The following is a 17,603-nucleotide window of genomic DNA, read 5'->3' on the forward strand; positions in this document are numbered from 1 at the left end:
ACTGAATTTTACTATACAATATTGTAGTTATTCTGTTAGTTTTCAGCAGTATGCATTGCTAATGACTATTGCACAGCAATAACTCCTGGAAGAAAACAAGGTTTAGAGAATAAAATTAAGTAACCTACTAAGCATATTCTGTTGGGAAAAACTGTAATGAAATTGGTTGCAAATGGAAATGCTGTATAATATATGAAGGATAAATATATCTTCCAACAGCACGCTACACATCACTTAAATACAGCCATAGGAAGCTTCCTATTCATTACGTATGCCTGGTTACTTAACAATCGAAATTTGGCACATGCTGATGAACCATGAACATGCTGAATTATGGTTACCACTCTTTGCAAATCAGAAAACAATATCCTGTGAACCTAAATCTTGGATTATTTAATGGAATTTAGGCCCCCTGTTACATTGTTTGTTCCTGGCTTTCATTAATCCCTTTGAAAGTTCCCACAGTTGATTCTTATTCTTCAGAAAAGCTTTCAGGAGAACTTCTATGTGGAAATTATGTCCCTTCCCGAAACAGCAGGTTCAGAACATAAAATGGTGGACTTGAGCGTAGTGCTGAAATTGTATATACAGTTGTGATATGGAAGGGAACAAAGCTGCAAGCATTTGAAACGTGAATAATTGTTGTTTCCAGTTGGGTGTAATAGCTTTTTATCAACATTTTGAAAGGTGTTCTGTTTGAAAAGTGTTACAAGCATCTCAGTCAATTAATGTTCGAAACCTGTATGTTTGAATGGCGTGCCAAAATAAGAGCCAGGGTTTGACTACATCAGGTAACTGGCTTCAGTACTCTATTGTCATGGTCAATCCAACAGGCAAATGAAAATCCCAAGCCAGCCTTGTTTTTCAGAGGTAGAGTAATTACAGCTGCATCGACTGCAATGAAATCCACTTTGCCAACACTGGTGTTATGATCCCTTCAGAATTCTATGATTCTGTGATTCAGATGATTCTTGTGTGCTTTACAATGCGAATCTGGAAATGCACACTTATGTATTTCCCACGTATTATTGTGGGGTTACTTGTAAAAGGAGTCATCCTAACATGTAGAAAGCTTATTTATTCCACAGCACAGTAGGAGAATGTATTGCTACGGTTCATATACTTTTCTGAATTGATGTCTGATCTACCAGTAGCTATTTAGTGTGATAATGGCGTTTGATAGATTGGACACAAACACCATTGTCACACTCCACAGCTCTCCTAGTAGACTGTTAGTCCATGGAAGAAGTAATATGTACACATGCAGACTTCAGCATGGAGACTTCAAAGATCTGCAAAACACAGAGAAAAGACCATCAGTATGCATACTTAATGTGGCACATCAGGGTTCTCACCAAGGAAGTGGGAGATGATAGGATACAGCATTTTTGTCTCAGCTAGCTGTAGACATCTGAAAGCTAAGTAGCTTTAAATGTGCCTTTATAGGCAAAGGAAACTGACAGGCACTTTTAGAAAGTCATCAGTGCTGTCCTAAGAGACAAATTTATGGAGAGAGGGATGAAGCATTCTCTGCAGGGTCTTGCACCTTTCTCTTATTGATGGAGATAACTCAGAATAAGTGCTTGACTTCTATAGATGTACGTTAGATCAGAGTCATGATGCTAAAGACTATATTTGTTTTCCATATACTTGTTTTTGATAGTGTTTTAGAACCAGCCTACTTAGACAGCAAGTTGGTCTTCTCTTCCAACTGCTTCATTCAGTGCAAGATCTTCTGTGACACTTCACATCCAACAGTGAATTAAGCGGTGTAACTAAGGTACACGATTATTGTTTCTTCTTCACGTTTTTTTTGTGTTTGTTGTTGTTTGACAAGACAGAGTACATTTCTGTGTTTAACCTGCAAGTCGAGTAACTTTTCTGCACATCCTCAGCAAGTATTAAAAAAAATGAAACTAAAAGATTCTATTCATGAGGAGTGGTCTAAGAGCATACAAAAAGTTACTGGGTATCATCTTCTGCACGGTGATTTCTTAAACCATGGGTATTCAGTTGGATTTTATGATCACATCTGAATACTGCAAAGCAGCAGAGAAAATAGAGAAGGAGCCCAGAGAAGGGAGGACATTAGAATTAGAAACCATTAGGTATCCTGTGCAGATAGAAGGTAAAAAAGTGTGTGAAAGTGCAAGCCAGCTAGTGAACGTTCATTATTAGCAATAACAAAATAAATTACTAATTGATAACACTAATGAAGCCTACTAACTTCAAGAAAAAGGAGAACTATGGAATGTAAGTCCTATACTCCCCTAGAATTGGATTAAAAAAAAACTCTTTCAGGGAGAGCAGAGTACATTAAATATTAATTTTCAGTTTTTCAAGAATTTGGTAAGATTTTATATGTGCTTAGTTCAGCAATGGTTTCTTGTGGCTACTGAAGGCTTGAACTTTTTAACTCAGAAAAAATGCTGTATGGACTGGCTGGAAGCACCCTTCTGATGTGTTCCTGAGAGGGGAAGGAGTTGTCTTTTTGTGTCGGGAGAACAGAACATATTAGTATAATACTTTTAAAACATCCATCTAATTTTTTATGCTTAGTAAATGAATTCACGTTTTTATGTATTTGGGATCATTTTCTGCCAATATATAAGAAAGCTACACCTTCTTATAGTCTTCTGGATCCGATAGCATTTTAGCAATAGAAAACGTTAAGCAAGTTAAATCATTCAATGGGTAGACTTCTCAGATCCTCAAAACTCCTCCCATGGGTTTAGCCTTCCTGTCAGTCTCGGTTTTTTAATGTTTCCTAATTCACTCCCCTGATGATGTGTCATTCTCACACAGTAACAGCCTTAGCACCTGTGCTTTATTCCCAGTCTGCTGTCAGCACTCCCATCGTACATTCCAGCTGAGAAACAAAAGGGAGAGGCATAAATCTCTTATCATCAGCTGTTTGTAAAATATGTTTGACAGAACTGAGGCATATCAGCTGAACGTGGTACAGCTATGGAGGGAAATCATAGTTCCGTACTTGTTCAGACCAAGTGGTCATTACTTTAAGTATCAGCTTTAAGGAGAGGCATTCCCTAGCTCGAATCAGGGCATGCTGCAGTTTGTGAGAAGCAGAGGTCTGTGTGCCCCAAAATAAGAGCCTGTGTATGGGCGACTGCCACTAGGTCAACTGAAGCATTGGAGGTAGAGGGGAGTAGGACATGGCTCTCTGCAGGAAAAGCTCCCGCACAGAAATGTGCTCTCCAGGTGACACACGGATTGAGGGGCACTACAAAAATAGCAGCCCTGGCTTGAGAAAGTGGAATGAACTGCAACAGAAAATGTTTAAGGATAAGGGCCTAGGGCTTCCAAATATTGATTTTTATACGTAGATCATCAGGTAGGGAAATCCAGCTCACTGTAGTCCACAGCAATCAAAAGTTACAGTGTCAGCAGAGGGGAGACACTAACTCACACACTAGCTGGCTGCCTACATATATTGAATAAAACTGAACCACCAGCATACTTTGCACAGTGTAACAAAAGTATTTTTTGCAATCCTTACCTTTTGATGCAACTTTATCTCTTTTTTGGAAACTTCTTTGTAAATGTCATGTAGTTCAACTTGTGTTGATCGGTTGGTGCAGACTCATTGGAGCTCTGAACCAGTAAAACTACCGATTTACAAGTACGTGTAATCAAACCTCAGAGTAAGTGTGACTTGGCAGCATGAGCTGAGTTCTGAGTGGCCCTTGGCTGGTAAATAGCAGAGAAATGAACTGCCACTAGCTGCTTACCTTGTCAGATTGTTTTGTGTTTTGAACATGATTATTACAAATGCTCCATCATTCCCACCTTTGTCAAAGAAGCAAGCCTATAAATGCTTGGGCAGGGCCAAAACTTTTCCAAATATTTTTTATCTTTGATTGACTTTGTGTTTTGAGTCTGCATGTGCTGTGGGGAAATGCATATGCAGAGTGGTTGGACAGATTTGCAGATCCACAGACAGGTCAGGCCACTGTGAAATCACGGCTATGAAGGAGTCACCTCCAAAAGAAGGAAAGGATATGCAGCAGATCCTGTGCATCAAAATGGCACTGAGTTTTTTGAATTAATGACGGGACACACAGTCGCACCCAGAACACATTATGTCTAGTCAGGATGTGGCTTGCTGAGGTCCAGAGACTATTTTTAATAAATGTATCTATGCTTTAGCTGGTGATAATTAGAAATTAATGCCAAATAGACACACATACTTTACATTGTTTTCTAACTCATACTATAACCATATAAGTGGTTTCCCCCTTTCCCCATGCACATTTTACTTGGCATTATATCTGCATCAGAGAAGAAAGGTTACACAAGATCCTACTCTAAGTTCGCTAAGGTAAAGTTGGACAGTCACTGACATATACAGTGCCAAGAGCAGCAGCAGGGAACTGGCAGATGAGCCTTTAGGCTTTCTTGTGAAATGTTTATGTCAGTAGATAGCCAGATAACTACAAGCAGGCAGTTTTATAGTTCCACAACTACATGGAAGCTGCCAGCAATTCAACAGGAGTATTTCCATGGACAAAAGGTAATGAAAGAAAGAAATGGCCACCAGCTAAAAGTACTGCAACTCAGAACAACAGATTAGCACAGGGAGAAAGCAAAAAATAATCAGCACAGAAAAAGAAAAACCTACTTTTTGCTTTTCTTCTGCTAGATGTTCATATAAAGAATACTACTAGAATATTCCAGTTGAGAAGATCATTGTGAAGAACAAAAGTATTTTTAAAGAAGTATCTGAATATGGGTCACAAAAATTGTCCTTTTTATATATTCAGACTTGGAAGCATTCCTGTAACCCTGGTGAAGCCTAGGCGTGCTTACTACCAACTTAATTTTTTTCCTAAAGCTACCTAATCTCTTTAATAGAAAGTGCAGGCTGAGATCACCATGTACAAGACATTAAATCCTGTTAAATTACACAAGCCACAGGCATTTGCAGACATCTTGATATGCTGAAGTGTTTATTATTCAAAACTCATTTACACTATTTAATTTTCGTTAGTACATGTTAGCATTTCATTTTCTTTACATGAAGCAAGCACAGGAAAGCACTTACCATCTCACACGACTAGCAAACGATCCCATGGTGTGTCGTTAGGATGTGTCAGAACTGAGATTCTGTTGTATGACATTTTGATGACTATCACTGTATTCTGATCATTGCAGATCTTGGTTTTCTTTTACGAGTCACAGCAGTGGTCAGCTGTTGAAAGCCTCTGTTTCCAGTGGACACCTTTGCCTTGCCCTTTATGGGATCCTGAGGTTTTAAAGTAAACAATTCATTCTCTTTCTGATAAGACATATTAAAATATTGATCTGGGGGTGGGAGATGGCCCTCACTGCACAGAGCCAGAGTCATCTTCAGTCAAACAGATTGAAGAACAGGGGAAAAAAATCCTTGAAAGCTCCATTTTCTCTCCCTTTAGAGATGGCATATGTGGGCAGGGAAAAATGAAAAATACTTTTTTTTTTTTTTTTTCAGCTGCTTGTTCTCCTTAACCCCAGGATGAAGTGTTTACTAGGTCTTCATATTAATTACTTACTTGTAGCAAGAGTGAATTCATCAGTCTAATCTTAATGTTCACTGCCGGACTTTACCAATCTTTTTATTTTGATTTACTGACTTTTTGTGCAGGAATTTTCATAACTCTGCAAGACTCCATTGCATTTGTAATTAGTTTCATTTTCCAACTCACCTATGAGATTGAGGAAAAGTCTGACTTCAGTTAAACCTATCTGAACACTAATGACAAAAATGCTGCCTAATCACAGTGTAGTTCCAGTCTCAGATACACTAATAATATAATAATGGCTGCAGACATGAATAAAAGAGAAAGGTGCGTAACTGTGCTTTTTGTGCAATAAAGAAGCTATATTTAGAGCAGTCAAGAATAGTTTTTTTGCCTTATGAAAAAACTGCAGCATCATTATTAGGGATATAATGACATATTTTTCTCAACTTAGTTGTAAAAGCAATGTCACTGTACCATTTCCAGTTTTGTTAAAGTTTTTAATTAACACAAAGTACAAATGATTAGTGCTAACAGGTGACATGTAGTAGGGAAGTGGAGAATGAAATGAGACAGAAAAAGAAGAAAGCACATGCCTGAGTGTTGACTTTAATACTCTGCTCTATATGATAGAGTATTGAAGAAAGTTATTGAAATTAAGAATTTTGTAAGAACACAATCCTAGTCACTTACTCGTAGGTTAGATGCACCTGTAATCTGTGCTGTCTAACTTCAGGTGTTCTATGAGAAAGGAAACCATGGCTACCTGCCAAGCTCAGCTGGCTGTGCAGCTACTTGCATGTACTGATACCATCTCATTTTCTATCCTTAAAAAGACATGAACTTGAGACAACTGGGAAAATTCTGGAGTGTATCACAGTCATCTGATCGCTTAACATCAACCAAAACAGGATATATTAAAGTCTTTAGAAGCATTCCCACTAACTTCCAAAAGATCAGGATATGATCTACAGCATTTGTATGTATGTATATTCTTTGTGTATGCAGACATCTTGTGCAGTGAGACCTGACTGTGACATGATTATTACTACTAACAGACTTGCGTTAAAATTAGGCAAAATATACCCCCATTTACAACTGTTGTCTTTGTTTAGGGTCACAGTGCTTAGAGCTTTTTGATGGTGCTCTCAGCCTTTGTGTTACCTTCTGCCTTTGGTCTGTTCAGGAAACCTGCTGACGCAGGGACTGCTTTTCATTTGGTACTGATAATGCTTGTTTTCAGTGAGAAGTGTCTTAACCAGGATATGTACATGCACACAGCATAAAGAAGATGGAATTAATAGTAAAAGCAGCAGCATTAGTAGTAGGTCATAGTCTGCTAATAGTACTAGAACAAGTCTAGGGAGAAAAATGTACTGAAAAATTACCTGTACAATTATACCAGAGTTCTGGGTGCAAACAACACATGCTGCTCTGAAAATATGAAGATACACCTACAGCAGGTATCTGGCAATAAACTTATAAATAAAAAGACGACAAAACATCTCAAAAATAAAACAAAATGTCTTCCCGTTCTCCAAAAAGAATAGAGAAAAACTAAAATGTGCTACATTTCTGTGCACAAAAGAAACACCACTTACCCAGTGTTTTGGGGGATGTGTTTCTGTATAAAACCTCTTTTACTCAAAATGGCAATCTGCAATTGTAAATGAAGTACACATGAAGCCACATATGAGAGTCTGAAACAGCATTGCAACATTCATTACTTTTGCAGACTGGTTTTGGTCCAATTCTGTGAAATTAAATGCCAAATTATTTGGAAATTCTGGAGGAAAAAAAAAAAAGAAAAAAGAAAAAAAAAGAACTGGTTTGTTTAAATGTCAGCACAGGTGACACAAGGACAAATAATGCAATACACACTGCACATTCATCCAAGAGCCAAATTCTTCTCTTGAAAAAATGTAGGTATGACCCCAAGCAAAATTATCTAACTTCGAAGTTCATCCTAACTTTGAAGTTGGCACTGCTTAGAGCACAGAAGTACTCCCTGTGACCTCCAAAGGTCCTTTCCAACCTGAAGAATTCTGTGATTGTCTGACTCCATCTTATGTGCTTTGCTCCTGTTTACTAAGGGGTCACTGTACAAACACTGAAATTTGGTCCATGGAAGAATTCTTTCCTATCATTTTTCTTATATGTAATATGGAGGATATGAAGTGTGAAATAGATATCTGAGGAATGAAGTGCTTTCCATGTGAAAAGAATGAAGGAACAACTGCAAAATTGTGGGAATGATAACTTACCACAGAAATAAAAACTGGATTTTCCATGTGGGGAATTTTTCACAATGGGATGAAGGAGATGGGCAACTGGACCCTCAGCTGAGATTCTGGTCTGAAAAATGTGATGCCTAAAGATGTAGAGATTTAAAGGGAAATTACTGAGGCACCAGTCCAAGGAGATTCCCATCCTGCAGTCCTGTGGAATAGATATTTAAACATTTTATTTTACTTTGCTTACTTAGATTACCAGCCTCAGAATTTAACAGTTATACTGATGGTGTATACTGAGAATTTGAGCTATACATTTATGGCTTTACTCTGCCTCTATCTTTAATGAGCATACAGTGAATGCCTTTAGAATTAAACTGAGCTGGAGTTGGCTGTTTTATCTATGGAAAATTTTACAATTCCCCAGCTGTGGGCATGGTTTAAAACTTTCAGACTAATCTTGGTCAAAGTTTTAGGCCACATCATTTTATGGAAAAAAATGACATGAAACTAATGCTGTATATGAATTTGTCCCTTTGCTATAACATACTAATTTCTGTAGAGCTATTCAGATTTTTGTCAGTTTAGTGTATGACCATTACATTTGTGAGAGGAAATTGCTACAGAAATTACTGGGCTAGAAGTGGGCAAAATTGGTATTTGTTTATCATTTTATTACAAATTCCTACAATATCCCAGAGGCAACAACCTTCATGAACATTAAAGGAAGCACATTTTCCTGGCGCTAATACTGCAATATAATAGGCAAAGGTAAGGCATATATAGCGCTAGAACAACTTAAATTACAGCAGTGAAAATGTTGTGACCCTTGTTAGTCAACTGCAAGGGGTTAAAGATTACCTATGCTGGTCATTCTGACTACTAGATAGGGAAAGATTAACTTAAAGCATTATAAAGTAGAGCAAAGGTATTTAACCTGGAAAACATGATCTCTCCTGATTACTTCTGGGGCTCAGTAAACGAAATTGATTTGAATTTCCCAATCATCAAACTCATTACATCAGTTCTAGATCATCCTGGCATTCCTCACGACAATTCACCATCTGACAGATCAGACACAAAGAATTCAGGTTGAGGATTATCTTCAGATTAAGTAAATTAGTACAAAGTCCAACTAACAATGTACCATCCATGAAATTTGTGTGTTCCCCCAGCAAAACAGCTGTAGATAGAATTTAAGTAATTTGTTGTAAGCAGATGGCTAACACAGAAAACCTGTGTTCATTTACCTAACCCTAGGAGCAACTCCTCACCCACCAAGAATACTGCTCCCTCAGAAAACGTTGTTACTTGCTTCTTAGCTTTAAGTCTTTTGCTGAGGTCAGTGATATTGCTTCCATTCATCTGAGAAATTAATTACCAATCAATTAATTACCATTCAGACAATCAGATACTATCAAAGACACAGAACTTAATTTTTCCTGCCAACCACTTCTGCAACCTATGCATTTCAGGCAAAGCATTAGCCCTATAAATCGTGAATCTCAGCAGATCAAATTATTTAGTAATGGACATTTACAAAGAATGTGAGATAAGTTTTTTGTAACCTATCTTTCTTCCTAGATGCTACCAGGAGGTCTGCAGACCTCCCCTCTACATACAGCCAGCTGCAAGTACTGAGTGGTAATGGCCCCAAAATTGCCCTGCCCCTGCCTTATACAAACTGGTACTCTGAATTTGGGTCAGTGAGTATCGGTTCACTGTGCTGCTGTATGATTTATTTTGGTCTGCCAGTCATTAAACACATAAAACTTAGTAGAACAAGTGTTTCTGTGATCAGAGAGATCTGTACCACCAACTCTCTTGCCCGCAATTTCAACTCTTTCCGTACTGTGGTACATACTGACATGTTCCACACATGGGGTCCAGAAAGTGTAATCTTTGATCAGTAAGCATGGGCTAATCATTTCAAGACTAGAGCTCTAAGTCATTTTGGAGTCTGAATCCCAGTAGTGTTACTGCCTTCAGAATTTGCCACAATAAGTCAAATCTTTGCTCGGTAGTGGCCAATGCCACCTACGTCAGAAAAGAGAAGAAAACAAAAGTTAGCGCTTGCTCCACAGAGGAAAAGGTCTTAACATCCTACTAACTTTTGCTCATGTGTGTTCAGTGTCGTTGTATCTGTGTGATACTTTTACACCCAGCAGAGGAATGATTCGGATTTTTACCTGCAGGCTTTACCCCCCACTCACACGCCTGAGAGGGAAAATAGCGTGGGCGCGACCCTCGCAGGCAGCGGAACCTTCCGGAAGGCGCCCTCCCGACACAGGGCCTGCGCTGGGGGCAGTTGGCGGCTGTGTTCTGCAGGGAGGAGATGCACGTTTTCTGCCTGTGTTTTCTGCTCCCTTCGGAGCCATCTCACTGCAGCTGTCTTTGGCCTGCTTGGACCTGCTTGCAGAGGACACGGTGAGTGTTGGTGGCCTGCGAGGCAGCGCTCTGCAGCCCGGTGGGGCTGTGGCTTGGTGGCCCGGGCAGCTGAGCCCAGAACGTCCCTTTCTGGAGGGAACGGTCTGACCACCCACGGGAGGGAAAAGCACCCCGCAGGTGAATTCAGCTCCGGTTGTCTGCACCAGAGCAGATAATGAAAATGTTGTAGAGTAGGCTGGAAAGGGTGCCTGGCACTGACTGCTCGCTATAATCGGTTCTAATTAATCATTGTTTTAACTTTTCTGTGAGTGGTGAAGTTCATTCTGGATATGAGTGGTCACCATGTGCTTTGCCTCTGTTTCCCACTGTACTTCAGGTGAAGCATTTCAGCCAGTACAGCTCAGCATAGGCTTGGCCTGCTTTTTATTATTTTTGTCTTTTGATAAAAATTGCAGGCTCGGAAATTGGTTGAAAAATCATGACACTGTTTTCATAATTCTGTGTTGAAAATTTAACCCATCCTTTTGCTACCAGTTTGAACTTGTTCTGGCCACATGGTGACTGGAAAAAGAACTCTCTAGAATTGACCTATATAGCAGGAGTGCATTGAGCCAAGAAGTAGCCAAGTTAAGGGTACATAAATGCAGCTTAGCAGGGCCTTTTCCCCTCTTTGTTATTCCTCGACGTCTGTTATAATAAGCAAAAATAATGTGGCTGTAATATCAATGTTTTGGAGACAAAAAGCGGGGACAAAATCAAAAAATGTTAGTTGTTATATGACATTGGAGACATTTCACTTGCTAAATGTAATCTTTACATAGATCTCACGTTTAGTCTCCTCAGGTAGTAGTGTTCCTTAGTTGACTTACTCACTGTCCTATGCAGCATGAAGTTGAATTTCATGTGGCTATTCTAGTCCTGGATGCCATAGCTCTGCTGAACTGAGATACTTGTCACAAAACCTCGATTTCAAGGCCACAGAAAAACAATCTGCTGTTTCTTTTTCTAGTCTGTCTGAGTAGTCATGTTTCTGCCACAAAGGGTGTGTGTAAGGGAAGGGGATAAGCATCGAGCACAGCTGTCCCTCTTTGCTCAGATTAATGCAGGTGGCTAGAGTCAGGCATCACAATTTCTCTTCATGTGTTGCAAGACATTTCTACGGGGAAAAGAGAACAAGGACTAAAGCAGGAAGAAAAAGAAAGCAGCTGCTTCTATGAAAATAGATCTTTTTCAAAAAGAAAATTTTGATATATTGGTAATTGGAGAACGCTATGGAAGGGATATTGTTTCGGGAAGCAGAAGCTGGTTTTCAGTTTGAAGCCTGAATGGCATCCTTTAACCTGGCCAGTGAGATCTATGCAGTTTGCGTGTTGTGGATAACTTCGCATGTAGAAACAACAGGTGAGTAAAATATGGATTTTGAGCTCAAATTAAAATGAAGTATTGGCAATTCTGGGCAACATTGCAGCATCGTTTAACAAAAATATTGGAAGAGGAATTGTTAATGTGCTGGCTGCTGAAGTAGGGTTTAGGAGTTATACTGTTGTTGAGACAAAGAGAAATGAGTAAGTCTTCAGTAAAAGTGTGTGCGATGGTGGCTTGGGGACTTTTCTAGAGACTTCTGAATCCTTGGATTCAAAGCAGATAGGTCATCAGAACGGTCTCTGTTAAATTGTAAAAGATTACCTATGCACTGGGTATTAAATTTACTGGATAGTAATGGCACTAGAATTATTGCAACTGCTCATCTGGACTGACTTGGCTGGAGTAAGTTTCCAATTGACAATTAAAGCAGGAAAGATTTGTTCTAAGATTCTAATCATCTTTGTAATATGGTCACTCTGAAGTGTTAATATTCAGCAATTAAAACTTCAGGAGTCATTGTTCCCTTGGCATATATCAGATTCTATGTTTTTTTTTTTTTTGTTTTTTTTTTTAGAATGTGTATCCATAGATGGTAGAAAGACAGCTGGATTTGAAGTTAATCACCAGTAAACTTGTGTTTCCCCCCTCCCCTCTCAATCTCTATGCCTGAGAATTGACTTAAAATTTCCAAGGGTTTGTGGTTAATAGAATAAGAAGTGATCCTATGTTCAGATGGTCTGGGTAGGTGTGATAACCTGGGTCTATGCTACATGTGCAGTTTCTGTGTTGTGTATTGGAGAAAGGAGACTGTTCAGGACAGAGTAACACAAACTTTTTCACATTGGCTTCTGGAAATGCTCTGTATTTGCAGTCTTCTAACTGAGCAGCATGGCACAGAGTTCCCAAAAACACTTGTCTGAGGTGTAATTCCAAAATCAATGTTGATCAATGAGGCTTAGCTATTCATGTCCCAGCAATGTGTTGGGTAAAGTGCTTGACTTCCAAAAGTGAAGCTACGTAATTTCCAAAGACATATATGAATGAAATGCTGGAAAACTTACTGATATGTATGTAAGTATGCTGGTAACTGATCTATTCTGGGTTTAACAAGGGCAGATTCCACTGGTATCAGGTTCCCAAGAAATGATAACACTTTCCTACCCCATGGACCATGCTTAACCAATGTTCACCTCAGGGACTTGTTACCCTGCAACAGATGGTAGCACACATAAATGCTTCTTGGTATCTTACAGAAATCTGGTGTAGCATACCATAACTTTGGAGTCTAAGAAACCACCTTTTTAAAAATCGTTTTTTTAATATTGAATGTTAACAGGCATGCTTTTGATGGTGTTTGAGAACATGCTATCCTGTACCTTGTCAGGAAATGTTTGCTATAAGAAAGGAAATGTGCAGTATTGTGGTCCTTCCTCATGTATATTCATATACTCTGTTGGCCTGCGTGCAAATGTAGGCTTGTTTTTGAAAGGAAGAACTCAGTGTAAAATGGGAAGAGTTTCTTACTGCCTCCTTGATCCTAGATAGGGTGGTAAATGGCTGAGTGTATGAGCTTTTAAAGACACCTGGCAGTTTTGGTGTTAATAGGACTTAAGTGCAAATAGTGGGAATTGGCTGCCTCTAACCGCATAGCAATTCAGATGTCCAGAACTTTAAATTTATTGCCATGGCCGCAGCAGTTTCTCAGGTTATACAGCGTTGTGCTCAGAATGCATTTGAAAGGCAAATTAATTTGAAACATCTTCCTTTTTTCTGTGCTTCTCTCCTTACTATCTCGTTGCTTTGTTATTAGTGTTAGAAAAGGAAATGAATTTGACCAGCAAACTAGTTCCTAAAACACCAATGTGGAGGAGTGGGGAGGAAAATTGCAAGTTCAGTTTGCAACAGATGGCCATTTGAAATATTTATATCTTGAAACAAAAATATTTTTATTTGGAAGTGCAACTGAGATGTTTCAGTAATTTTTTTGGAAACAGGATTAGCCTGTAATAGTGCGTATAGGGACTATACTTCAGAGCCCCATAATGCAATATGACATTCGTCTTTTGGAGAATCACTGATAACTTCTTGTTGTTTCTCAGAAAACAAACAAATAAAAAAAAAAAAAACACACATATCTAAGCTACAATTTTTTTAAAGTCATGCAAACTTACTGAAATATATGTTTAGTCTCAGAGGAGTTGTCTTGAGCTGAAGAAGTTTGAATTTTCTGGCCTTTATTTTTAAAAGCTTAAAAGTTTCTACTGGCAATAAAATAAAACATCACTTTCCACGTTTGTTGTTTTTCTGTTGTATTGGAAATCAATTCAACATGTTCAATTGCTGTTTTAGTAATATAAGTAGATTAAACTCTTTTCCTACGTAGAAGATAGGCTTGAGTTTATATAAAGAACAAGTAGAAAATAGTTATTTTCTTGTTGAAGTGAAGGTTCTTAAACTATGCAATTTGTAGTCATTTCAACACTTTACTTTCATGGCTTATTCAGGGATTCAGAAATTATATATTTTTAACCCGTAAGCAGAATATATTCTTAAATTTTTGTTTGCTGGATAAATTCTGTATGAAATGAAATTGGAACTCACCTGCTGTTCCTAGAATACTCTTCAAAACTTGTTTTTCTTCTGCGGAAATTTATTATGACTGGAAGAAAACAAAACAAGAAACCCACCACATATGCAAAGCTTAGTCTTTATCCCCAGTGGAGAGTGGGTTATTTTCTGCTGACTTTAGCTGATGTTTTTCCAGCTTACTTTCAAACAATATGCTACTGCAGCTATCTTTGAAACTGCATGCTGAGTATGGCAGTGTACAAAGGTGGCATTTGTATCCACTCTGCCAAAACAACAGGCTCTATGTGCTGCTCTGGGGTCAGAATAGACCCTTTCTGTGGAGTTTGTTAAAGATTACTCAGTCTGAAATGTATCAAGAGCAAGTCTTCTCTTTGATTTGATTGTTACTGTGGGTATTATTTCTCCAGGACTTGTCAGCTCTGGTCTTCTGTTTACGCTTGTGATAGGACTTAATTTTTCATGGTGGTATTTGGCAGTGTCTGTTTGCTAGAAAAATTATTGCAGCTTCAACACCTGTGAGTAGTTTCAATCACTAGATCACTAGTAGTGCTCTCTCCTGTTACAGCTGTTAGGCTGCTCAGTTTTGTGAGCACAGTGCTGTTCTTGGAGTGAAAGAGCTTGTAACTGCAGCGCTTTGACTCTCCTGGCAGCCTGATGGCATGCTAAATTGAGGTATGCTTTAATAAGACATGATCACTGATGCAGGGAGAACGTGTATTTTAACATTGTGAAATATGCCTTCTGGTGGGGAAAATGTGCATGCATTTCCAGTGTCACTGGTGATTTAAGCTACGATATTCTCATTGATAGCTTGTTTGAGCCATTTCACATACATGAACTTGAGAATGTTAAATATTAATCATTCTTATCAGCCCTCTGTAAGCAGTAAGTCAGAGCCCTGTTTTAACTTCAGGTAAATGAACAAACGAACTGGGGCGATTCGTGAAACTAAGTGATATATGTAGCAAGATTAAGTTTGTTTCACAACTCCTAAATGCTGGTGGAACATAAAGTTCCATTTTAATTTAGGATTGGTGAGTAACTCAGCCAGACACAAGTAAAAGGTCTGTGCACAAGCTACCTCAGTTGTGTATTACAATAGATTTTAAGTGAAAGTAAGGGAAAAAATGGGATGGACTGTGTTAATTGATCTCAAGAATACAAGCTGTGTCCAGAACTGCACTGAAAAACCTGAGCAGGATTAGTTATCTGTCTTCTAACTGTGTCTGGTTTCTTCCTAAAGAAGCAATGAGAAAATAGCGTTGTTCCCTGAGATGATAAGACTGCTGAGGAGTAGCTGCAACAGTAAGATCCTAAGATCCTGATTTAATTCGGGTAGCGAGGGATGACAGGAGGTCTCTGGTCCAACCTCCTGCTCAAAGCAGGGTTAGCTGTAGGGTCAGACCAAGCTGGTCAGGGCTTTATCCAATTGGGTCTTGAAATCTTCCCCAGGGAGAGACTGCACAGCTTCTCAGCTTGACCAGATGTGATCTGGTGCATCAGCTGTGGAAGTACCAGGTACCGAGCAAGGTAACAGCAGCTGAAACAGCTGCTCTTTGGCCCGAAGCTTCCCATGGGAAATCTTAACACAGCTGCCTGTTTTTGGACCTACAAACAGAATATAAGTTCTTTCTTTCAAGTGTTTGTATGCCAAAACATTTCAGAGGTGCTGTGTTGTTGGAACAACAACCTACTGAAATCAGGGGAGCTTCCTACGGAGCAGGGCAGGTGCAGAGAGCTCTGTTCTGGAAGTCTGCAGGAAGCAGCGGGTGAAGGGGTTGGGTGTGCAGCACGTGCACGTGCTCGTCCACAGGCTTATCGCTGGGGCTGGTAGCACTGCCCGATGCGCTCTCACTCGGAGGGCGGTGAGGCACTGGAACGGGCTGCCCAGGGAGGTTGTGGATGCCCCATCCCTGCAGGCAGTCAGGGCCAGGCTGGATGCGGCTGTGGGCATCCTGCTCTAGTGGCTGGCAACCCTGCCCGGAGCAGGGGGGTTGGAACTAGGTGATCTTGAAGGGCCTTTTCAACCCAGGCCGTGCTATGATCCTGCTGCCTGCTGATTGAATGGAAACAGAACGTCTGAAGTGCTGTGTGGAACAGTGAAAATGAGGGTTTCTTCCATACGGATTTTATAGTTCCAATAAAAGCAAACAAGAGCTTGATGAGGGAGCACAAGGAAACAGTGGGAATTTCATTCTTTAAATGTGCTAGTAGCTGATCTGCCATAGCATGTAGTGGGGTTTTAGTGCTTTTTAGTGAGTTTTTTTTTTTTTTTCCTTCTCTATGTGTGTGGTGGTTGTTGTTGGTGGCTTTTTTTTGTTTGCTTGTTTTTGGGGCAGCTGATGCTGCTGGATCGGGGACCTGTGCAGGGAGCTGCAGGCAGTCATCATGGCCTCGGTTGTGACAGGCACTGGTGAACGTCTGGGGGAAAGCCCTGGGGTAGCGCTGCTGGCAGAATTCCTGCTGGCTGCCATGGGGCCAGAATTCCCCCCACTGCATAGAATCACCCGCTTGGGCTGGAAGGGACCTTAACGAAGAAAAGGGCAGGGACACTTCTCACCAGATCAGGCGGCTCGACGCCCTGTCTGACCTGGCCTCGAACAGTTCCAGGGATGGGACATCTGTTCTGCCACAATTGTTTTCTGCCACAACAGACAGTTATTGTATGGTTTAAAGGATTTTACTGGAAAGTGTGAAGATGAGAGACTCTCTCTGTTAGAAGGAGCATGTGGTACAGTATCTGTCGGTGTCCACAGGTTCGTGAGAACTGCCTGAAGCACCTCAGTTAAACACAGAGAGGTTTTTACAAACACATTTTTTTCCTGAAGCATATCATTTGGCAAAATACTTTGGCTCAAGTGGAAATTTCAAACCTGAATAAGTTTCTATTTCATCTCTAACTGCATTTTTATTTAATTCTTGAAAGCTGACATGAATGTTGTGATTGAATTAAAATATGTTGCTTTTCAAGTGTTATTTAGAATTACTATGCTTCTGTTTTTATTTCATTGGCATGAAGGTGTGTTTTTCTTCAAATCCAGCTTTCGGATATGGTTGTGAACATGAGGGGAACAGAGAATATTGAGCACAGACCAGGGAAAGGTACTATGCATTGTTTGAGTTTTCTAGTCCAGCACCTATTGATAGAATACTAATTGGAAAAGATGAATATTGGATTATGTCCTTAGTTTTTAATGAAAATTGGTATTTCTGTTTCTTTAATTCAGCTATTTTTAGAACAAATTTTTCCACGTGTTTCATGTATAACCCTTGTAACAAGTTTATTTGATTGGTCTGCTAAAACCAGTGATGTGACAATCCAGGTTTCAAGACTTGAGGGTGGGCATAGGTTTATTTATTTTTTATTTATAATCTTGCTAGCTATAGCTTCTGGGAAATCTTCACTTGGGTGATGGTGCCCTAACTCAGGGTAGAGCAAAAGATTATCAGAGAAACCTAGATTTGCTGATTCTTTCTTTCACAACCAAATAACCTGATTCTTCTCTTTTGTTAC

General features: G+C 39.5%; 1 protein-coding gene across 6 annotated transcripts in view; it reads left to right on the plus strand.

Moving 5' to 3' along the window:
- The window catches only part of ALPK2 (alpha kinase 2), a 70,216-nt gene that overhangs the window by 41,384 nt on the left and 11,229 nt on the right, over positions 1–17,603 (plus strand). For 4 of the 6 annotated variants that reach the window (XR_011805876.1, XM_072031366.1, XM_072031368.1 and 1 more), the window contains one exon: positions 9,943–10,174. The exons of 1 other annotated variant lie outside the window; for it this stretch is intronic. Coding sequence is in view for 4 of the 5 variants with exons in the window: in XM_072031366.1 (XP_071887467.1) it covers positions 9,943–10,174 (232 nt within the window). In the remaining variant the exon portion in view is untranslated. Of the gene's footprint in view, positions 1–1,663; positions 1,781–9,942; positions 10,175–17,603 lie in introns of those variants that run through there. One more of the 6 variants, XM_021275027.4, reaches the window with a different exon arrangement.

The sequence above is a fragment of the Anas platyrhynchos genome, chromosome Z (assembly GCF_047663525.1).
Source record: "Anas platyrhynchos isolate ZD024472 breed Pekin duck chromosome Z, IASCAAS_PekinDuck_T2T, whole genome shotgun sequence".
Taxonomy (NCBI): Eukaryota; Metazoa; Chordata; class Aves; order Anseriformes; family Anatidae; genus Anas; species Anas platyrhynchos.